Genomic DNA, 25,364 nt, shown 5'->3' with positions numbered 1-25,364 from the left:
GCCACCACCTCAAGATGTATACAATGTTATTTTGCCATCCATAAGACTGGACATGACACTGGTTGGGAATGTGCATACAGAGCTCTCATTTGGCTGATCTGGATATGCCCAGTCATCTCTATCCCTGAGCAGCCTTTTCTACTTCCATTCTGTTGCTGTCTCTGAGAGCCAGACAGAGCGACGGATGAAATGATATGGTAGTCCTTCAGTTATGATGGCAATTGGGACCAGAATTTCCGTCACCAAGCAATGAGATCATAAAACGTGATGTCACAGGATCATGTCACTTAGCAATGGCAATTCTAGCAGTTCTGGTTAGCGTTATAACTGAGGACCGTGCAGGTTGTTAAGTAAGGACCTAATGTGATTGTGACTTCCAACTTACTGCTGGCTTCCCCATTGACTTTGCTTGTAGGAAACTGGCAGGAAATGTCAGAAATCACAATCATATGACCATGGGGATGCTGCAATGGCTGGAACTCCAAGGACCAGCCATAAATACCATTCATTTAGCACCAGCATAACTTAGAACGGTCGCTGAACAAATGGTCATAACCTGAGGACTACCTATTAAAAATACCTGGTAGGTGTTCTTGCTAAGGACATGACATGGATGTGTCCAGGTGGTCACTAGGATTTGAACTCCACCAGGCTGGTTTATTCTTAGGACTGAAGTAACAAGGTTTTGCTTCAAAAGAATTTTTAAAAAAATTTTTTTAAAAGCCCTACCACACAAAAAAGAAAGAACCCATGCCTGTCCTGACATTGTTCCTTGTTTTAAGTTGTCAGCATTTGAAGGAGTTGGGAAGAAGAATTTATATCTCAAGGAGACAAGCTCTCCACAAGCCCTTAAGTAGTTTACATTTACTCTGACAGTAGGCATTAAGAAAAAGAGTTTGCACAGTGTTAAGTACCTACAGGGTGCTGCATTAATAATAGCTTTTAGCCACTGCAGTTCACATAGTTTAAGAGAACTTTACTTGTAGGATGAGTTTTAGGAGTTTAGAATAGCTATGCCTGCGCTTGTGTGTGTCATTTCCATTCTTCCTTCTTCAACACAGCATTCTGGTGACAAATGTGACATTTACTGAGAACTGAAAACTATCAGGAAGATGGTTTGGTATTCAAGTGCTCTCTTTGGTAAGCAGTCAGAAATAATATTACATTGGAAACCTGAGCAGAATCTGGCTATTATATTTTTTAAATGGGTGCTCTTTGACATACTGAAGAATTTAATATTAGTCAGCTTGCTTCCAGTGATGCATACACAGAGAGACTTTTATTACAAAGCAAACAAAATAAATAGCCTTAAGCCTAATAAACTATCCTTTTGATTGTCTGTGGGGAACAGACATTTGCTACCGTAAGACTACTCACTGCTTCTGCTTCACGAAACATTTGATGAACATGTGAAATTATTGAAAATATTTTCTTCCTCGCCCCTGAGAAGGCATTTCTGCTTATATCGTAGTATAGGTAATTCATCTCAATGCTGCAATTTAGGGAAGTTTGTTTTTTTTAGAAAACATGTCCAACATACAGTAATACAAGGCTGATCTCAAAGACCAATTCTCCTTTATAGCACTTCCTAGCATGAACATGTGACCTTACAACACTGCATAATCCTTTAGGAAATGTAATAGATTTTCTCAGATTCACCAAAGAAAGGTTTGGATCATAAACTAGGGTTATGAGGAGAAACTTCAATAATGCCTATACCTGTGTGTTTCATTTTTTTCTCCTACTTCTTGGTCTTCCTCCATGAGCAGTTCCATTTTTTTTTTTAATGGTCATTAAGTGGGACATCATGTGACCATGACTTGCAATTTTACTACTGGCTTCTCCATTGACTGTGTGTCAGAAGCTGGCTGTGAAGCCCAGAAATGTCAATCACATGACCGCGGGAAGCTGTGACTGTGATAAATGCCTGCCAGTTGCAAAGCGCCTGAATCTCGATCACATGTCTGCGGGGATGCTGCAACAGTCGTTAAGTGCAAGGGGTGGCTGTAAAGTTACTTTTTCAGCGCTGTTGCAACTTTGAACACTCGCTAAACAGGGCAGTCGTTAAGTGAGGACTACCTGTACTACATTTTCATGAATATTTTTAATACAGTAATTGTATTGTTTTCTCCCTTCTTTTCCTCTGATTATATTTCTGGGTTTATCATGTAGAAAATATACTCTCAAAATAATTTCTTAATTATTTAATGGTTAATCATTTAAAGAATGATTAATTTCTACTTCAAAATTATGACTATTTGTTCAGCAATGCAGTAATACTTTAATCCTTTCAAGATTGCCCAACAAAGCTATATTTTTAACATAATGTTACAGTAGGACAGTTATATCTATTCATAAATCTTGTGATTCTTTTCATTTATAATGAAAATCTCATAAGAACCTACCTCAAACTATAATCTATGAATATATGAAAACAGTCTGCTTTAGGGACGTAATTCCAACAGTGTATTCAATCTTGTATAAAAACTATTGCTGTGACGGTCATAAATGCCTGCCAGGTGCAAACCGCCTGAATCTCGATCACAAGTCTGCGGGGATGCTGCAACAGTCATAAGTACAAGGAGTGGCCGTAAAGTTACTTTTTCAGTGCTGTTGCAACTTTGAACACTCGCTAAATAGGGCAGTCATTAAGTGAGGACTACCTATACTACATCAGGTAGTATACCAGGCATCAGGTACCAGCAAAATAATTTCTTATAGAATAATTCATTAAAATTCAGGTGTGTTATTTTCTGAAGGATATATTCCCTATCTACCTCTACATATATAGTATTTGCTTCCTTGACTCAACTTCCCATTTTTATTGATAAGTATACCAGATATGTACTAGATGTGTCCATGAAATAAAAAGAGAGAGAGGTTGTGTTTATGAGAGCAAAAGTTCTCTAAGGATACACACTTATACCTAGTGTCCTATGTAGATGACGGGACAGATTGATCTTGGTATATCTGATTTATAGAGTGAAACATCTTTCGTTAATGATTGAGAGGTCTATTGCTCAATTTCAGCAACAATTAGTACATAGGGTTTTTACAACATTGTCCTTTAATAATTTCCTAACTATTCCATGTAGTCCCCAAATGTAGGTGTAACTAGGTAAAGGTAAAGGTTTCCCTTGACGTAAAGTCCAGTCGTGTCCGACTCTAGGGGGCGGTGTTTAACCCGCAGCGCCACCGCGTCCCTTATTTCCCAAGTTTTCTCTTATCTGATATACTCTTCAAAATTTTGAGCTGTATTTCAAAGAAGCCAACTTCAAACCATAGTTTATGAAACTGATTTATTATTATCCTCACCCAGACCTTTGGCGAGAGTAAAGCCCCCTTTGAATTGTGTAGGTTTATTTCTTTTGTCATCCTTGCCATATTTACTCTTCTTTTTTGTCTCTCTGGTTTTGAATGTTTTTATTTGTAACCAGAGTCAGTGGGGGTAGGGCTGCATATAAAGTTAATAAATAATAAATACATATATTCAAATTTGATTTTACTAAGATGAATACAGTATAAAACGTTTTCTATTCCTAACATTTGCTGAAATAATTAAAGATCACATTTAAAAAACAAAAATATTCTAAACCAATGCAAAATATATTAAATGTTAAAACTCCTGATATTTAAGCCCTAAAATATATATGACAACCATTATTCACCCATTATATTCTTTATACAGTAATTATTTTTGCTTAATATTTTTTTTGCAGGAGAAGGGCATACATACAGTAGCTATATCAAACATCTTTTTAGATTTATTTGAGAGATTATTTTACTTTTAATTGTTGTCAAGAACATCTAGTACGAAATAATTCTTATTGCACCTGACTGTTCCTAGCACTTAGAAAATTTACATGACATAGCAGACTAAATTTATATAACAGGAATTTGAGAGTAAAGATTATACTCCGATACAGTCTAAAATTCTCAGGACTACACAGATTGGAATAATTGTTCTTCATGTAACAACTAGATAAAAGGTGGAGATCTAACTCTGACACTGTAGATTAAACTGAGCTTACTTATTTAGTCAGTTTTTTACTTTGAGAAAGGAATAAGTTTTAGAGCTCAATGTTTTCATAGCTGTCAAAGCAGTAAAATATTTTGTATACTGAAACAAAATGATAAAACCTCCCACTATTTCATTAGAATAAATCACATTTTATTTATTTATTTATTTGATTTTTATCCCACCTTTATTATTTTTATAAATAACTCAAGGCGGTGAACATACCTAACACTCCTTCCCCCTTCTATTTCCCCACAACTGTGAGGTGAGTTGGGCTGAGAGAGAGTGCCTGGCCCAAGGTCACCCAACCGGCTTTCATGCCTAAGGCGGGACTAGAGCTCACAGTCTCCTGGTTTCTAGCCCAGCACCTTAACCACTAGACCAAAGTGGCTCTACTATTTTGTGACCTATTGTGCTATCGATTTTATTAATTCAGAATCATCAACAAATTATGAGAAATATTAACTCTTTCAGTTGGATTTTAGCAACTGAAATGTGAAGCTATAGTCCACAGCCATTTAAAATTACAACAGTAAATCATAAGCAACATAGGACATATGTTTTAGCCAGAAAGCTGGAGCCAGAAAAGCTCCTGCTTTCATATAAAAAAAATCTTTAAATGTTTTATGAAGCGCTGACTCAAAAATGTCTATGTTGTTGTTGCTACATGGCCTCTTTAGAAATCGAGAAATTTTGCTATACTAGCCAATTGCTATACTATCATTGACATATTATTCAAAAGTATCGAAAGTAATTCTTTAAATCCAAAAGAGATTTGTGTGTTAAACAGAGGTGTCCCTGGGGGAAGGATTAAAAAAGTCTAGATGGCAGCGGAGCATGTAAATAAAAAGCAGGACTTCAATTACACAGTTGCAACCACCATCTTGACTTTTTTGAGAGACATACCCTCAGGGATGTCCCTGATCTCAAGGAAAATTACCACCATTTCAACAAACCACAAATATTAGGTTGACTTACGATGTATGTAAGGTACTGTTTTCTGGATTCTTTGGCTCAGCATCATCTTTTCCTTGGAGAAACAAAACAATAGGAATATTAACAAATGAGCCATAATTGTGAAGGTCATTATGTAGTGGCATTGCTATGATAAGAAACAGTTGAAAATGAATAGCAGCTTTTTAAAAAATCTCCATATACTTAAGTCAGCAATAAACATGAATTTTAAGAAGTTAAGAATCATGAGTTTGCTTACCCAGAAAGGCTGGCATTAGGTCTGCAGCACCTAGATTATAAAATAGGCTTCTCTATTTACATTGTATCCAAGATGCTGCCTTATTGCATATTATTTTTAAATATAGTATATAGAGCCAGTGCATTCTCCAAAGTAGCAATTGTTAGAGAACAATTTTCTTTTGTTTTGCTGGATAGTTATCTCCCTGTCCCATTGGCTTCAGCAGTGAATGAATCAGTGTGACATCCCTATAAGTGCTCCTAAATCTGTAAATTGCGTGAAGCTCGTCACTCAAAAAAACTTGACTGCCAAAGGAAAATTCTGCCCTTGAAAATATTGTTTTAGGGGGAAAAATGATGTAAGACAATAGAATATTGTGGCACCTTAACAACAAACTATTATTTTACACTAAGGTCTATCTTAAAATCCTTTGAACCATTAGACTTGCAGTTTCAATGCAAAAGTCAAATATGACTTCTCAAAATATTTTTTTTGCAAAAAAGGGGAATAACGGGAAGATACTGTTCTGCTTGGCCTGATATGACAGTGGGCTGTTCTTTAGGCCACTGATTGTGTAGCTTCCTATTATGTAGAACTACAGTAAATAAATTAGAATCATCGTTTTTCTTGATTTCTTTCCTAAATTGCCTGTGTTTGTATTTTTTCTTTTATCACATAAAAGACCTTCTTAGCAAAATAGTCTAGTCTAGTCTAGTCTAATCTAACCCTAACTGCAAAGCTACTGTAATGTCAGAGTAACCATATTCTAAGAAATGCAGGTAACAAGATTGGTCAGAACAGGATTGAGCTGGAAGTTTAAAATGTTCTGTGAAGTCATGGACCTGCCCCAATTCATATCATCTTAAGCCATTTCTGAAAGGTATCGCCATACCATGAGGAAAAAAAAAAAAAAAAGAAGGTAGATAGTGATAATGACCAGAAGAGGTACATATAATCAAATGCTCCAATCTCACTCAAATTATTCCCAGTTACTGTATCTGGGAGTCCTACTGAAATTAATGGGATCTTCTGCCTAATAGATTTAGATAAAATTTCACAATTGGTATATAGTGATGGTGTGTTAGAGTTTTAATCTTGTGTTTTTATTATTTGTGTCTTTGTTAGCCACCTGGGCTTGGTTTATATAATATAGGCGGCTATATAATTTTCTTTTAAAAATTTCCAAATAAATATACAGTATTTTATCAGCATTAGGCTTCTTCAGCTGAGGCATATCCCTGAGAAAGTTGAAATCTGGTGCGGCCACAGATTTTGAAATGTCTAGGAAAATGATCATTTGAATTTTTAATATATGTTTTAATATATGTTGGGAATTCTTTTTTAAACTACAGGATGTCACATGTGTACATTTCTCTGTAACTGTGTTATTGCTTCTTATCAGATATTGAATGAACTTCAACAAATAATCAAACAGCAAATCAGGGTCTTAGTTGGTTTTCTATAAAATGAACCACCTGTTAATGCAGAATGGTTTCTTGCTTGTCTATTCTTCCCCTAAAGAGGAACAGTTATTTCTAGATCTAGATCTATAGCATTCATAACTGCATAGGGTACTGAGAACAGAGTTAATGGTGTAATTTTAGGAGACAGGCAATTGTGCTTAATCTGCTGGAGAAATAATTCTTAAAATTAATTAAATTTCTCTTTACATTTCTCATTTCTAATGAAATACCTGCATTATAAAATTACTGGCTTCTGAAATATTTACTTGGACCCATTCCTAGGATCTCAGTAAAACTTGCAATCTCAATGTTTATTCCAGGAAATACATGAATAATATGCATATTTACTACATCTAATTGATCCCTGCTAAGCCAGGGAAAAGCAACAAAGTGTCCCTAGGCACCTCCCTTGGTGCAGACTCTCCAACTACTTAAAAATATTTTTTAAAAGAACTAAAAAGGAAGCAAAACACCCCTTCTAGTATCCACATACCTAGAATAAACAATGCCTTTGAGCTCTACAAAGGTCCCAATGGAATGGCAGGGATCATCCTGGAGGGTTACTTTGCTTTTAGGTAAATTGATGTTTTGTGACTACTCTGTTTACTTGTAAAGCCGCTTTGTGAATAGAAAGCAATTTCATGAGTATATCCAATACAAGCTTGCAAAATGCCAAATGAGTACCCATCTTAAAAAGGATGTCTACCTGTGCTAAACCACATTGCATTAAACATTACTGAGATGTGGTTTGCATGTTCCCTTTCCTCCTCTGGTGTCAAGTCCATAGCAGTTGCTTATATCCAAGCAAGTTAGATTCTCACAGTCTTATTAGCCAGGATTATTGAATGGGAAAGGTAGAGTAGGTGGAAGGGAGGGGGGGCTGGGCGACAGAAATGTTGGCAACTAGATGCATTTACTTTAGCAACCCATTTACCCCTAAGCTTATTAAAGATAAATCTGATCTTCTTGCTAACTGCCTGTTGATGCAGTAGGGAGGTGGCCACCATTTTCCTGATAAAGAAGAGTATGCAGATGTTCCAAATCTTAGTATTCTGAAAACCAGCATCCTTTTCCTTGGGTTCTATTACATTGTCTATTACATTGACATGGCTGAACATAGATAGGAAGCATTAGCTTTTTCCTTTAAACTAAACACATTATGTCTGAACCAGGAAAAGGAAATTAATGTTAACTAAAGGTTGTCAAATCATAATTTATCATTCTGGCTTCTTCGAATAATTGTTAGAGCTATAACTGCAATTTAAGGTGCAGATATTGTACTAAGTGTGGTCAACTGAAAACTGAAACAAGTGCTTACAATGTTCTTCACAACTGTTTCAGTGTAGAAATCCAAAATTTGCTCAGACTCATTTCTGCAATACTAAATTAAAGTTAGCATTATGTTTAATATTATCCATGTTGTGTTTATTTATTTACTATCTTAACTTGTCACAAAATAAAGGAAGTTATTTCTCTTTCTTAAATATTGCTTGTTTAGGTTTCACCAAAGGCTTCCGGTGGGAATGGCGGACTGAATGGCTGTTCCTGTGGGTTCAGCAGGCAGAGCTGACAACACGGTAACTTTTTTTGGGCTCAGGCAGGTTTTCCTGAAGCCCAGAAACATTCTCCAGATCAAGGAGAATACCTGGAATCACCCCATCTGTCCTCCAGATGGCTGCTTGCAGCCAGAAGATCGCAAACAGCATTATGTGTTCAACTGGTAAGAGCTAGCTGGGAGGTGGGGACTTCATCACTTTCCAAACCACGCTGTAGCCTTAAAGGGACACTAAGACTGGCCACCCCATTTCTAAATCACCAATTGTATTTTTTTTTAAAGTGTATGTACCCAAAGAGAGCTTTCTACAGCAAGCAGAAGCTGGTTCTCTTGGTGCTTAACACTATTTTTGGGATTACTTTTTAAAAAAATTCTTTTAAGTTTTGGATTTCGTTTTTCTTCCAAATATAAAGGAGGATTGAGAGTAAACAATTGTCTTCCTGTTATTATTTTTGAATTTGAAGATATTAGCATTTTCCTACATGTTGAATTGGCTGATTTGTACATTCAGCTGTTTTTACCTTCCCTTGAGAACTGTCCACTAACTCACTTTCACTTTATGTAAACACACTTTGGAACTCTTTCATATCTTTGACTTTCACTGGCTAAGCTCCTAGGGGGCGCCATAATCTATTGCATGAGACATGGAGGATTTCAAACAGATTCTTTCTGACTTCCACCAAGATTTTAAACAGATTTCTTCTGACTTCTATCAAGCTTTTATGCAAGATATCCAGGACACTGTGGAAAATATGAGATCTAAAATGTGCCATCAGGTTGGGGGTGTGGTGGATGATATTGAGGAATTTAAGAGTGGAAGAAAGGTCTTTTGTAAGATTGAGATTGGGTTTTTATTGAGATGCTGGATGAAAATTGGATAGTGGAGTTGGAGAAATCTAAGGGAGAGAGTGATCTGCAAGCCATAAGTAAAATTGATCTCCTGGTGGAATGCCATGAAAAGAACCTGGAATCTTTGAGGGGGGCAGTTGGGCTGTTTGATTCTTTCAAGCGAAAAGGTCTGGGCACATTGTGGGGATATGTAACTGCTTTGCTTTATTTTGAAGTGGGATAAGGGTTGAAGAATGTTTGCTTTAAGGATTTCATTGATGCTATTTGCTTTTAAAGATTTGGATTTACTGTTTTGAATTGTCTTTGTTTTTTGGGTTTATTAAGATTAAAATTATTAAAACTGTTCAAGAATGTTTATCTGGTTTGCTTTAAGGATTTGACTGATGTTATTCGCTTTTAAAGATATGGAATTAACTGTTTTGAATTGTCTTTGTTTTTTGGGTTTATTAAGATTGGTGTCCTGACTAAGCAAGAACCACGCCGAGATGAGGAAGAAGTCTCTAGTGCTTTATTATTGCTATAGTAGACAGAAAATCCTACCAAACTGAAGAAGTGTGGGAAAACCCAGACAGATAAACCCCAAAAGTCAAGGCGGGTTTGTTCTGTCTCTCTTTGAATGACAGCTCAAAGTCTCTAAACTACGCATGCGTTTTTGCCCCTGGATAGTGGCCCCCTCCTGTTCCCCATCAGAACTCATGACAATTGGGATTATTAAAATTGTTGTATTATTAAGTATAATAGCAGACAACTTATGTGCTTTTTAATTTGATTCTTATTATAGTAGACAGAAATGTATAGAATAGTGGTAGGAAGGGAATAATTAAATATGTTTTATCTCTTGGAGGGGAGAAAGATGTTTAGGAGGTTTATATGAACTTCTTTTCTTTATTTTAGTATAAGAGGGAGGAGTAACTGTACTTAGTGATTTTTATTATGTGTTAAAGTGGAATTATTTATAGAAATAATGTGTTTTGCTTTAATATAGAGTAAGAGATTGATTATGGACATTTTTGTATATCCTTGCTGTTAAAAGTCAGAAGCCATATCTTGTAAATTTGAAAAAAATTTCTCTTGTGTTTCTGCACTTTTTTAGTTTTTTTCTTTCTTTGTAGTTATTTGTTTTTTTGTGGTTTTTATTCTTCTCTTGAAACCTAATAAAATTTACTATTAAAAAAAGGTTTCACCAAAGACAGCTCAGAACCCAATTTAATTGAGTAACTTAATTGGCAGGTTTCTGCTCAGTTTCTAGTAATATATATATATATATATCTCCATCCATCCATCCATCCATCCATCCTTTGTTACTGGTACCCAACACTCATATGGCATACTGAATTTTTGGCACGATGCTTATTTATATGTGCAGAACTGAACAGCCACCTGATACTAGAAATGCTGCATAAATGAAACAAATTATCACAAAACCAAGGGTAGGTAATTCACGTTCTGATTATTTTTTAGATGGGCTTGCTACATGACCCATCGGTGTCAGTAACAACTCTGCCCCCACACAGAGGTGAAGGAGAATCACTTTAAAAATTATTTTATAAATTCTGGGCTCTGATGTTGATTGGTGGAGCAGTTTGGATGCCAGAACCGTAATTTAAAAGTTGGTAGGGGTTATGGGTAATAATTGGTTGTCATTTAAGAAGAGAAGACGAAAACAAAAACAAAAACAAAAAACCTGTAGCGACACCCTCTTTCCATTTCTCAGAATCATGTGGTTTTTCTTGTTTTGCTATTAGCATCACTGGAGATTATCATCACGTCTATGTAAAAATCTCGTTTAATGTAAATCATTCATAAGAGTCATTATTCTCCCACTCAGAGAAACTAGTCCATCTTAATCTTCTCTCTCTCCCCCGTAACTTTCTGCTCTTCTTCATAATAGTATCAAATACTTAATGGAAATTAAACTGCTCTGCACTGCAATGCATTTTCCCAAATGTTTTTTCATCCCCTGACCATTCTTCAGAAACAAGCTAACAGTAAAACAAAAGGTTCCTAACATGCTTGTGTATGTTTAGCTTGCTCAGCAGATAACCCAATCCTTCTCACAAAAGGATTCTTTGCAACAGAGAGGCCACATAGTTTTACAACATCTACATGTAACTAAATTACTGCTGTTTATATGGATATGCCTATGAGAAAAAGAGAAAGGTAGAATTTATAAACCTTGTGCACTCTTTTCAACACAATGAGTTACATCCCAAAGTAAGTTAATAAACCCAGAGAACAAAACGAGTATGTTTCTTCCTCTCTTGTGCTTCCATAAAGCCTCTATAAAAGTCAAAGTTATCATAAACAATATGGAAACAAGTCATGGCTGGGAGTGAAGAGGAATACTCCAAACTGGATCTCAGGATAATTTAAATAGAATACATCATCCATAGTCCTATTGTCCAGACGATCTCCTGATCATTTGGATAGGTTGTGTGTGGGGAGTGCATTAAGTACTTATGGGGCAGGGAGGGAAGCTTTTCTTTAGTAAACGTGCTCAAATTAATTTATCTTAGGATCCAGTTCTCTATGTTAGGAAACTACATTGATTAAATTAAAGAAGGATAATATTAACATATTTTATTATCACAATAGTGAATATCAGCACAACAAGGTAGACTAGACTAAGAAACTAATGCCATATAGGTCAGGACTACTATTCATTTAATAGCTATAGTAACAGAATCTTGCAATTCTGAATGTGCTTTCCCCTTCCTCACTTTATCTTCATGTGAACCTGGAAGGGGCTTGTCTGAGATGCTTTCTCAAGTTATTTTCTCGGCCTGGGCTCAAGCCTCTCTTATCTGACCACTGCCTTGGTAGCAGTTCTTCTCCTGTCCTTCAAGGCCATTCTCTATGTGCTCTACAGCAGGGGTCCCCAAACCCCAGGCCGCAGACTGGTACCGGTCCGTGGCCTGTTAGGCACCGGGCCGCACAGCAGGAGGTGAGCAGTGGGCAAGCGAGTGAATTCACAGCCTGTGTGTTTACAGCCACTCCCCATCACTTGCATTACCGCCTGAGCTCTGCCTCCTTGTCAGAGAAAGCAAGCCCATTGGCTGCTATCTCCAAATGGCATGAAGAGAAAAGAATAAAAGGTCAGGAAAAAGAGGAAGCGCTTGAATCATCCCGAAACCATCACCACCACCCCAGTCTGTGGAAAAATTGTCTTCCACGAAACCGGTCCCTGGTGCCAAAAAGCTTGGGAGCCGCTGCTCTACAGTGAAGCGTAACAGGAATTTTGGGGATGTCACTGTCAGGAAAGTAAAAGATATAGGGAATACATGGAATTTTTTGCCATTGTTTCAGAAAATAATCTACAAATGTCTCTTAAAAGCTAGACCATTTATCTCAAGCCTAGATACATATACCTAATTTATTTTTTCCAAGATTATTTCCAGTTCAAAAAACAGTAATGGCAACATTCAAAATATAGGAAACACTGTTTTTTTCCTGCCGATTTATCTTATGGTATATTTAACCAATCATGATTTCTATCAAACGCAACTGTGAAATAAAAGTTATTCTTACTTTGATTGCTGTGTCCTGTAGAGACATGCTGGGAGTCCTAAAGAACAAAGACATGAAATTGATAATTAAAACATAGAATGGTACAGGGAAAATAGTTTATGCTAACAATAGCAAAAGTTTGACACACGATAGAAAGAGTAATTCTACCCTAGAGAGTATTTGGACCACTCTTTTTTATCCCTGGCAACAAAGAGACTATGTTTGCCTTGATAAATCTCTTTGAATATTCTTAGGCAGAGTTTCATCCATGCTAGAAATAGATCAGGGTTTTCCTCCTCTGATCCACTGCTGAAGACAGCTGACATATGAGAGAGGTCTTTATGTAAGAAGAAAACTCCAAGACTCAAAAGCACTCCAGCTGCCACTTTATTGCTTCTTCAAACGATAATACGTAACGTGTATTTTATTTTTACCCCAAATATTTAAGAGTATATAAGGTTATACAAGTAGTATTTACAAACATGGTGGATATGCCAGGAGGATGTTACTTTAACTGAGCACCATCTGTGGGAGGAACCCAGTGTCCTTACTGCTGGACATCACATAGCAGAATTATGGGATGCTAAATTAGTCATAACTGTACAGGCAAGTGACTTCTGACTGGACAGTAGCATTTAGCTTGGATCATGATGCCAATAGCTTTACTGAGCACTGTTGTATACTTTAGATGGTGTATGGATGGTGTAGTGAACCCACAGAGGCTCAGGGGGTATTTTACTACTCAATACATGGAACTGTTAGTGAATTCACACAGTTTGGGAAATGCTAGGAGCACCATGAATTGAGCAAGTTTGGGAACCTCTGCCTTATGCTACTCTTTGTAAGTCTCTGCCTTGGATATTGATCAGCAGTTTGATGTATAATGCAGGCTCCAGTATAGAAAAAGTAGAATTTATGCATTCCTCATTCATTCCCTTGACTAACCCCTCTAGGAAAACCTTTAAAACTAATGTCTCATTCTCAATGAATATGGAGGCCACATTACAAAAAATGCAGTAATTGATGGGCCACATACACATGCAAAAATGAAATGCAACGAATATGAAAAATTAAACCAAATGAATTTAATTAATCCATAACAATACTTAAATTTAAATAATTTATTATTTATAATTAAAAATTAAACTAAAATTGATGATTAATAAAAGCGAAAATATGTTCCTACTATAAAACAGTATAATAATGTATCACCAAAGCTGCCACCTCTCCCCTGTCATCTCACACCACACCATGTTCTGGGGTCCCCCTTGGAACCAATTGGCACATACAAATGGCAATGTCACCATCAAAGTTCCCTCTGTGTTCCTACATGGCGATCACGCACCAGTGCAGCACCTGCACATGAGGCAAGGCAGGGCAGTGGTGGCAGAGAACAGGGGCCAGCAGAGCTGACTGAGCAGGATTTGGGCTCTGGGAGCATGGTTTTTGAGCCACTGTGAGCTGCACATGTCAACACAGCACCAACAACGGCTCAAGCACAGCACTGCCAGAGCCCGAATCCCAACAGATAGAACCTGTTGTATCCAGAGCAGGCGTAGCATGCAAATCCTGAAACCTAGCAACAATGATGAGAAATTATGCCATACTAGAAACTGTTATTTTTATGAAACGTCTTCATCATCCTGGCAGTCATTTTGCTAAGTTTTCCAAGTATGTCAGCTCAAATTCATTTTGAATAATTCAGTGCAATTATGAAACTTTTAAAGAAGAGATGTACAAAGAAACCAGTAATATTTTGTATTTGCAAATGTCTTGTTGATTTTGAGAATGCATTGTTGTATGTTATTTATGGTTTCCTGATCTTCAGTGTCGGCCTTCAATACCTGGAAATGGCGTTTCAGCTAAATATAAACACCCTGAAATACCGTTTCCAAAAGTCATTTTATTGTTCCACTGAAATAATTCAAACAAAGCAAACTACAACAATGAAGCTAATTAACATAAATATGTGCAGTTTTAACAGTGAATAAGGATTAACAACTTTCTAAATGACATATAACCAAAATTATGAGCAATTTCAAGTAAACTAGTCATTTGTGGATGGCTGAGTCACAGAATGAGGGTGATGCATTAAAGTTAACATCCTCTTCCCTCCGAGCAAGATATATTTAACTTGTTTAGAATTATAGTCTGTTCCATCAGTAAATCTGAAAAAAAGCAATAAAAATTCTGTTTTGAATTTATCACTGTTAGTCATTGTTTACTGCAGTTTACCCTTCACAGATAGGAAAATAAGGCTGAGAGACAATAACTTATCAAGGCCACCTAGTGAGTCTACAGGCAAGGAGGCATTTGAACTCCTTTTACAAAAGTTGTCACTGTTTTCCAAGTATATACAATAGTTGGTGCAGTGGGGGATTGTAACCGAGCACTAGATGCTATAGAGCTGGCAATCACTGAAATGTTACTAGCTTTTTCACTTCTGGTCATTTTAACATTGGTACCTTCAGTAGTAACTCCTAAATCTGCTTAGATGCTTTTTACAGACTGGCATCTAGTCAAACTCCAACATTTTTGACCAACAAATGTCTTATCTGTAACTCCTTACTGAATTCTGTGGCACTTAAGCCAATTTAAGTTTCCTATGGTTGATTATTTGCAATTATATTAATGTATGCTCAGTGCAATTGATAAGATAAGGTAACTGACCTTTCCTACATATCTAAGTACTTGGTGCCCTGTTCTACTCATTTCATGGTCTCTCTTTTAGCTGTATCGGTTTTAACCATAGATCTTTCTCAAGATGCTTAAAGGTCTGGGTGTACCTCTAAAAGAAAACACACTGCAACTTGTATATTTAAACATGGAAAAGGTATATATGGCTTTGAAATTTTCTCATCCAGCAGAATTTGCCAAAACCTATTACTTGCATTAAAGACTGTAAACAAGTTTGGTATTTACTATTTATTGATCATTTCTTATATAAAAATATTATTTTTAAAAAGGCTTTATTTTGACTTAAGCCAAAAAAAAAGAAAAGGAAGTTAAACAAACTGGGAAGAACTTGTATTTTAATGGATGTAAAATTTTAAAGAGAATTCAAAAATTTTAAAGACCTGTATTTCCCAAAAACAACTTTATAAATGAAAAGTATTCTAGCACCAAATTTCTCATTAATGTAACTAAAAAAGAACAAGTCTGACTAAAACAAATCTCTTCAAAATCCTTGCTGCTGCCTTAACTTTTCTGACAACACAATATCCCACATTATTAGGATCAATAAACAAACATGCTTCAGCTTTCAAATGTTTTGCAACAGTAAAGATATCAACTAATAGAAAAAAATGAATACATTTATAGTATTTGCAACCATTGGGGACTACAGACAATAGCCAATGGTTGAATTATGAAAGACTTTTGAGCAATTTTCCAAATCCTTGATAATTTTCAATAATGATGAAATAAAAGTGCTTAAACAAAAATTATTAAATGAATATTGCAACCATAATTGCAACACATTAATTACAGAGTCTTCAGGAGTGGGCTGCCATAATACATTTTAATCATCATCATCATTATCATCATCATCATTTCCTAACAGAAGGTTAAAAGTTGTGATGGATACAAAGCAATTTTAGATGGTGTCATACCCCATATTAAATAATTTATGGTCAATCCCAAACAATTCTCTGGAAAAAAATGTGAAGGAATATTATGTCAAATAGTTCCAAGATGGTTCTTCAAGTCCAGATTTGAAAATGCTTTTATATACTTTTTTGACCCTTACAAGAAAAGCATATGATATTCATGAATAATTGTGAAAAGGTTGCTTTGATTTTCAATTAAGTAATCAGACAGGACTCGGTGCTTACACAGGGGACCTTTCACCTCTTTTTCAATCTATCATTCTTCAATTACTATTAAAAATTGTAGTTGACTATATCTGATAAGATTAAGAAGAAATGATAGAACTTGCCTCATTTGAAATCAAACTGGAACTTGCAAGCAATTCCCCCATAAAATATATGCAATAGAAAAGGATTTTCAGTCACTCATCAAACCCCTGATTCTAGCATCTCTGTCTTCTCATTCCTTGCTAATGCAAGGCTTTTGAACTATGATGGTGCTGGTGAATTAGATTTTTAGATAGCAAAGAAGGAGGTGAGAAAATTTTTCTGATTTTATCTTTTATTTAAAAAGTTAAATTTTGCCTTGGACTGTAGAGAAGTGAAATTGTTTCATTATACAACTGCTTCTGAAGTACGAAAAAAGAACTCTGCCCACCCTTAAAGTAAGGGTGGGTAACCCGTGACTACATGGGGCACATGAGCTCCTTTTCACACTTCTTTCCAACCTTAGTTGTTAAAAATCACCAGCACAATTCATGCCATGTTGAGATATGAAACTTATAAAAGGTATAGTGTATGCCTAATGAGGCTTAATATGGTTTAAAAAAACAAAGAAATCTCCCTATCAAAAAAGGGAAAATGAGATACACAACTTCATCCACTTTATATCCTCCTCTTGCTCACTTCATTAGTAAATGCAGTTCCTAGCCACCAGAAAAATTGCCCATTCTTGCATTAAGTTTCCTATATAAAAAGTGCATATTCTAATTTTACACACACACACACACATTTATTTGCATATCACTGAGATTTGTTTTTAAATACCTCTGAAAATAGAAAGCAAAGTAACGAGTTAAATAACTATTATCCTGTACATTTAAGTATAAGGTAACAAATAGATGGTAATTAAAAAAGGTAAATGTTTTTCACTTAGTAAAACTGACAATTTTAGGATCTGAATTTTAGGATCTGAAGGCATACTACAGTATGTAGTAAGTGAGCTCTATCTGCAAGATTACACTGGCAGCTTCGTTTGCTAATTCTTATTTTTTAGTATTCCATTACATTCAATGACTGTTTTGTTTAGAGTCCCGTGCTCATCTATACATTTTTAAAGTAATTCAGCAGAACAATAGCTGAAGACAGAACTAGGAGATAAAATCAGCAGTACAAATGACAGACTTTTTATTTCAAACACCATCCTCATTTCAGCCATAAACACTGAATACTCCTGATGGAGGATGGAAGAGGTACAGGAACTAATCCAGATACAGACAAAGTATTCTTCTCCAAACTAAAGTGATTTTTATTGGTACACTGCCAATAACTTAAATAATTTGCACATATTTTTCTAATATACAGTGACCTTAGCTTAACAAACTAATATATGTTTATATACAGAGCTTCTTGCAGTTCATTAACAGTTTCAGTTGGTCTCTTCCTTATCTTACACAGTTGCTAAATGTAGTCCCTGCTTTGTCACGTTATTTCCTTCAGACAGCTTATCAGTACCTTCACTTCCTTCTCTAGAAAGGAAGATGGAAAGGAGGAATAACATCTCTTTTTCCTGAGACTCCTGGAATTCTAGAACCTTGGACATACTTCTCCTGGCCTGTCCTTTCAATGTAGCTCCAGTCCTTTCATCAGCTGGTCTGCTTCTTGATTCTGCTTGCTCTTACTAGACCTCAGTTGAACATTTCTTCTTTCTCTGAGGATCCTCTCTCCAACTCAATTGCCTGTTTTCCTCCAGTGGTTTCAGCTCTTCTTCCTTGATACACATATAGCACATCCAGTCCACATTGGAACATGCAGCATGAATATTGTACCACTTTACCTGGCAAATCTGCCGTTTATAACTCTTGCATTGGAAGGAAGATGTGCTTGTTCGTAGGTGACTTAATTAATCCAAGACTCCTCTAGCTTCTACATGGCAGACTTCATGCAGTTGGCAAACTGGCAAAAATTCTAACTTTGAGACAATCCAATCTCTGTCATGGCAGCTGACCCTGTCACACCTCCCCAGCAAAACACCCTCTTCCAGGAAAAGCACAGCCCATTTTGCCATGTCTGGTAAGTGAAATAATAAGGAATCTCACCTGAGTGCCTTCATCCGGGAAAGCCCAGATTTGCATATAAAAAATGTACTGACCCAAGAAGGAAGGATCCTGTGCCAGATTCCCTACAGAATTTCTCTGTTGGGTCCATGACACAGCAAAGAGGCAGAGGAGCTGGGGACCATCTGATTTCCCAGTTGTTGGATCTGGGCTTGTAGACTGCTAACAGCAATTATGAGTATTATCTTTTGCTATGAGACCCTCCCACTGTCGTATTTCATCACTGATAAGGAAAATATTCTGCAAATGCTCAAACCATTCTTCATACATTCCAGTGAAAACTTCAGTCTGTGAAAACAGATGTAAAGCAAAATCACCGACCTGGCTCTTCACGTATCCATATCCCAGTACAGTATTTAATTCAGTATTGAAGTACAAATGCTTCAAACAGGGTAAGTCAGACCACAGTTTTTAAAGGAAATTCTTCAGCAGCAAGGGACATTTACTACAGATAATGATTTCACAATAGCTTTATGAAGACTTCGCTTCAGGCTAAACATTTATAATTAGTGTGGCCCATCACCAGGCAAATTTTCAAAAACACCGAGGAGGTTAAACATTTTGACTGTGCTTTTCTAAAAAAACTTAAAGTTCTATTAAGTAAAATAATTCAATGAACAAAAAACTAACACTAATTTGTAAAGGAAATAAAAGACCATTAAAAGGTCTTTTTAAACCACTGTGGTTAAAAACAAGGATGTGCTTAAACTCAACATTTAATTTTTATGTATTTAATGAATAGTGTGTTGTTCTCTTTAGGGAACACAAAATGAGAGGTAAATCTTTCAGAAGGAATGTAGTCAGAATGCCAATACGCTAGTCCATAAATTGTAAGAGTGGTGTGCAAGAGATGTCTACACAGCTGTGAATCTCATTCGTTTTGCGTGCATGAATAAAGCAGCATCAAGCTTTTTCTTAAAGAAATACAAAAATCTTTCGCTATAGCAGAGCTTTCAAAGAGGTTGTAAAATCTGCCATTTGCAACTCTTGCTGATATATAAAGCTTTCACATACACTTTCTTCTAATAGAAATAGTTTTTGACATAAATTTCCTTTGCATACTCTTTTATGCAGTTTCAGCGATGACCTTTCTGCAGACAATTCTAATTTGTGCTTTTTACACAAAAAACATCAGAGATATATTTTAAGACTACCTGTACCTCTATTTTAAGACTACCTGTAATACATGCTTTCAAAAACAGAAGCATTCCCTATCTTTGTTTCTATTTGTACCTCTACCTGCATCTGTCCCAATATAAAAACATACCTCATTGACCCAACAGGTCTTGGAAGCTAAGCTTGGAGAAGAAACACTAGGGATTTCCAGAGCTGCTGGCTGGAAGACAGAAGATATCCTAGAACAAGTCAGTGGCAAACCAGTTCCAGGAAAACTGCATTAATGAAATTGTGAGTAACCAAGTTCCTATTTATATAGGAATTTTCAGAAATGTGGAGTCCTTGGTGCTCTCTGAGCTTGATCGTTTGCCTGCAGATGTTTCATTCAACCCTGAGCTACATATATTCTCTTCTATTGGATTTTCAGAACTATCTGTTCTTTCTGCTATTTCTTTCTTATCCACAAACTGTATAGAGTTTTACTAGAGAAAAAAATGGGCCCTAGCAAAACTCTCTTTAATGCTACCACACATATCATGGCAAAGTCCATAAAAAACTCTGATAATGTATTTTACATCTTAGCTCTCACAAACCATTTGCTTATATTCACACTCACCTACAAAATATAGCAGTTAAACAAGGATAAGAGAGCACATTTTCATTTACACACATTTTGCAAAACGGTCTGTCAAAAAATTGAAGCAATGTGCTCCCTGTCAGAATAGAGGAAAATGATGATTGGGCTAAAGCTGTTTACCTTGTTTGTGAACAGAAACTTGTTTTGTTCCACTTTGCCAGGTGTGTGAATAGCAGAAAGTGGTGGAGGCCAAGTATGGGTCATTTCCTTGAAAAAAATGAGAGAAATTTCAAAAATATACTTAATATTGTAAGACAATATTAAACTTAAAATTCTTAATTCTAAAACAAAGAATTTTGTGGCAGTTTTGTTGCCAACATGTTCATTTTTCTCAAAACCTTATAAAAATTGAGTATTGAATAATGTACAATAATTTCTAGAATATTATCAATTTATAAGGTAGAGAACAAATTATATTTATAAAATTTATAGTAATCATTCTAAACAATTGCTTTTAATTCTTTGTTCATGTATTATTTTTCATGTCCTACAGGGTAATAAGAATAAAGGTACTGAATGATCCATAATATGATATTAGAAGGTTCACAATCAGTCACTCTCTCTCTCCATTCTATCTGAATTCTATCACTCTCTCCATTCTATCTGAAAGCACATCACACTACTATTCTGACTCATTGCCATTTGTTTAGCAATTTGGACTGTCTACATAGACATTTAAACCTATTAATTTTTCCTTCCTCTCCACACAGTAAGCTTACCTGCCATTTTATATTCCCTTGACCACCTGTCTTTGTTCTTTCTTATTTATTTATTTATTCTTCAAATTTCTATCACTGCCCATCTCTCCCAAAAGGGGACTCTGGGTGGTTTACAATAAAATCAGAATTAAAACATATAAATTACAATATAAATAGACCAATAAATAAAGATAAAATAGATATAAAATCCAAGAGGTGAAGATCTTATTTGTTGGGGAGAGATCTACATTCTTATGTTTGTTTTCAATAAGAAATGCATTTTTTAAGGAAAAATCATACATGAAAAGTATACACAAAGCCACAGAAAAATACTGTAAATAGAAGAAATACTATTTCAAATGGTTTAAAGAAGGACTGGACAACTGCAGTCCACGGCTTTGTTTTATGGTCCCTGGATCTATTCTGCACTGCACTTTTTGAATTAGGTAGGAGACACACAAAAATATATTGTACTAGACAACCTGTGACCGGTTGGGTCATCTTTTCAGAGATATTTCCTTACCTAAACAGAGAAACAGAACGACCATGGGAGGATTGCTCTTGTTTTGGTTTGAAAATTAAAGAAGAAAACATCAGTTTATTAAAGAAGATGCGTAGCAAGAGAAATATAGATGCTTTTTGTTTAACAAAGGACACTTTTGATTACAGCATTTCTGGTTGATCTGCCATCCTTTAAGAATAACATTTTCACTTTTTTTCCCTCGGCTTAATGCAACATACAGCTGACTATGCTGGAATACCAGTTTCTTCAGATAAATCAGCACATTCTCCACAGTTTGTCCTTGCACTTTATGTATAATGAGAGCAAGCATGACTGTATCAAGAACTGGGTCTGCTGAAGAGGGACTTCACCTTCTGATAAATTAAGCATAATTCTTGGAATCATGACAATGTCATTTTTGAACGTACCAATGTTTATCTTTGATACACTGAGATTCTTGTGGAGTTCTTCCATGATCATCCATGCTCCATGGCAAAGTTCCTCATTAAAACGATGGGAGATCCTATCTTCAATTCCAGTTTATGTGGTGGCAATCCAGAGAGTTCAAGTGAATCAAAGACTTCTGTTGAAAAATGAGTGGCGTTAGCACCTTAACTGATGGCACTGAAGGAACAATATTCTTTCATGATTCCAGGGAAGCATCTAATGCATGTGGAATTGATTTTTCTCATCATTTCATTGAGAGGAACCAAGATAGAGTTCTTTGAGAACAGTTCTCAATATGGGGTAGATGAAATCAATACATTCTTCCATAGTTCTTGCTGGCAGAACTGTATCTTCAGGTAACTCCATCTCATCATTTTCATTTTTGTGAATCCTGTCTTCTCCAACATCCAATAAGAACTCAGAATATCTTCCTTCTCCCTCACCCCATCGATGTTTCTCTTCAAGTGAAACTTGACAAAGCTTCTCCATAAGTAGGATTTTTTGATGCATAAATTCACATCAGTATCATTTCCTTTTCCGATTCTTGTTCTCTCCTTCTCATCCGATTCTTGTTCTCTCCTCCTCTCCACTTCCTGACAATGTTTGGTGTCATCTGTTGACCATTATGTACCCCCCCTCTTTCCACGGGGCATAATTATGCTGACGATATTATTTTTTATTCTATTTTTTTAATTAAATTTTTAAATTTTTATTGTATTTTTATTTTTTTAGCTCAATACTGTATGGTGCTATCATCACCTCGGAATAGTTTAGAATTCCTGCCAGCTTCCCCATTAACTAGTGGGAAGCTGTCAGGGAGTGTTTGATATGACAATCACATGACCTGTTGACTAAGACATCCCCCCTCTGTTTCCACATGGCACAATTAGTCTGACGATATTTTAATTTAATTTAATTTATTTTATTTATTTTTAGCACAATGCTGTATGGTGCCGTCATCACCTCAGAGAAGTTTAGAATCCCTTCTGGCTTCTCCATTGACTTGTGGGAAGCTGTCAGGGAGTGTTTGAAATGAGGATCACAGGACCGCAGCTGACCACAGCAGTGTGGTGGCACTGAAGCAGCAGCACAGTGTCGCTGAAGTGGCCACAACTTTGCCAAATTTTATTCCCACTGGAGTAATGGTCCTGGAATTCTGTAAGTTAGACCATTTGAGGTACCTTGCTTCAAAAATTGTTTACTGTTTTGCCCAATTGAAGGTTACAAACAAACAGACATGAGTGTTTTAGTGCTATATAGACAGTGGAAGCCCTAAAATAGGTTTAAATGATTTTTAAAAGCTTTTCATCCCAAACAAACAAATGAAAATCCCAGCCACACCAATATATATGACATGATTCCACCCATTTTGCAATATCTCACTCTCCCCAAAAGCATGCCTCATAGTCCCACAGCCACCAAAGCCTGCCTGCTGCTGATTAATTGTTTATGTCAGTGTTTCTCAGCCTTGGCAACTCTAAGACATGTGGACTTCAACTCCTAGAATTCCCCAGCCAGCATGACGTCCACATGTCTTAGAGTTGCCAAGGTTGAGAACCACTGGTGTATGTATTCAAAAGGAACATGATTCTAAATTTAAGACAACCCACACAAAAAGGAAGAACATACAGAAATATGTCTGTGTGTGTGTGTGTACACACACACACACACAATAAAGTCATGTAAATGCCTAGCTTCCCTACCATGTCAACCTAGGGTTCCTACCTGTAACTGAAACGAATCCTAGACATTTCTCCTTCCCTGCCCCCAAAATGTGTACATATAGCAAAATGCATACACCACCACCCCAAAATTGCAAAGCCAAGACAAAAAAACAATCAAAATTAATTGCTTATAAAATAAGGTGTCACGTTTACAAAATTAACTGATACCTACAAGTTGCATATACCAACCATTCTCTCACGCATACCAGCCTCTCTCTCACACAGAAATATACAAGTATATATATACATTTTCCTTCCAATAGGAACTGTAAAAATAGGGATGGAGACAGGGTAAAGGAAAGAGGAAACAGCACTAGGAATGGAAGGAAAGAAAAAGGGGATAACAAAACTGCATGGAGATTTCATGAGAGGAAAACGGTAACTTGACAAGAAATTACAGAAAATATAAAGGTTTTCTGAATCCATTTCAATTAGTTTTTTGTCCAGGATATGGTAGCAAGAGTGGATTCGTTGCTTTGGTAATGCTCTATGCTGGAAGCTAGATGGGGAGAGAGCTGCACTAATTCTTTTGTATCTCTCAGTAGAGTTTGATACCATTGACCATTACACCCTTCTGAACTAACTGAAAGGACTGAGTCTGGGGGACACTGTTTTGCAGTGGTTCCAGCTTGTTGGAAGTGTTAACAAATCAGCACGCCTCAATTACCATATAGATAAGTTGATCCCATGATGCAATTCTCTATGTGAGAGGAAGCCTGTTCAGTCGGTGGAAGGAGGAAGAGAGAAAGAGAGGAAGTGGGACTGGCCGTTTGTTGCCAGAACCACTTCCTCTCTTTCTCTCTTCCTCCTTCCACCGACTGAACAGGCAGCATGGATGCTGCTGTCTTCATCAGGGCCATGTGCCTGGACCTTGATGAAGAATTCTGCCCCTTTCTCCCACGCAGCTCTTAGAAGCTGTAGGGCTAAGGGTGAATTATGTTTAGAGACAAAAGAAGAACAAAGATTTCATCTTTTCCACCGAACATGGATGTAATTGGACCAAGAATAAAGTCAGTAAGATATGCTGTTTACTTCTTAACCTACTCTGTCAAAGCGTGTGATTCTTTATGCTTGGGAGGGCTGAGTGTGTAAGATCAATAACCTGTGTTTCTCTGACATGCTCACTGAAGCTATCTATTCTTTTTCTGAGTACAGCTTCTCAGCTGTGTTAAGCTCTGCTCCATTTCAGTGGTTCTAGCAGGCCACTAAATGGCTTCACAGCCCAACCTGTTGTGACAGGACCAGAAGGTGATGCTAGGAGACTATGTTTGACACCTAGATCACTGCCCTGCCCTGCCCTGACTCAAGGTTCTGTCCCCTATGTTCTTTAACCTATCCATGAAATCAGTGGGAGAGGTCATTCAGAGCTTTGGAGCTGGGTGACATCTAAATATATTTTGGCTCCCAGGCTGCCCGTATTTATAAGTTGATGAAAGCACGTTTTCTGCTAACCTTTTAATTATGACTTGTAATTGTTAATTGAATTTATTTTTTTTACTGTCATGTTTTTTTTTGCATGTTCCTGTTTGGTTTACATTTTGAATTCCTTTTACCGTTGTAAGCTGTCCTGATTGTCAAATGATACATAGGCTGGGTATGAATACAATAAACAAACAAATCTATGCTTTGCAGGAGCCAGCCATTTAAGCCACTTGTTCATTCTTTTTTTCAGTAGCTTCTTCTATCTTTAGTGAATGTAAGATAGCTGTCTCAGTTCACAGTAATGACAAAAG

General features: G+C 36.4%; 1 protein-coding gene across 1 annotated transcript in view; it reads right to left on the bottom strand.

The window, feature by feature from the left end:
• AFF3 (ALF transcription elongation factor 3) overlaps nucleotides 1–25,364 on the bottom strand; it is a 265,761-nt gene that overhangs the window by 99,598 nt on the left and 140,799 nt on the right. The window contains exons 5-7 of the mRNA XM_063304958.1: nucleotides 20,381–20,467; nucleotides 12,606–12,642; nucleotides 4,997–5,048 (exon numbers count right to left, since the gene is read on the bottom strand). Of these exons, the coding sequence (XP_063161028.1) occupies nucleotides 4,997–5,048; nucleotides 12,606–12,642; nucleotides 20,381–20,467 (176 nt within the window). The remainder of the gene's footprint in view (nucleotides 1–4,996; nucleotides 5,049–12,605; nucleotides 12,643–20,380; nucleotides 20,468–25,364) is intronic.

Source organism: Candoia aspera, chromosome 5 (assembly GCF_035149785.1).
Source record: "Candoia aspera isolate rCanAsp1 chromosome 5, rCanAsp1.hap2, whole genome shotgun sequence".
In the NCBI taxonomy this organism is placed as follows: domain Eukaryota; kingdom Metazoa; phylum Chordata; class Lepidosauria; order Squamata; family Boidae; genus Candoia; species Candoia aspera.
This window is presented reverse-complemented; position numbering and strand designations above follow the sequence as displayed.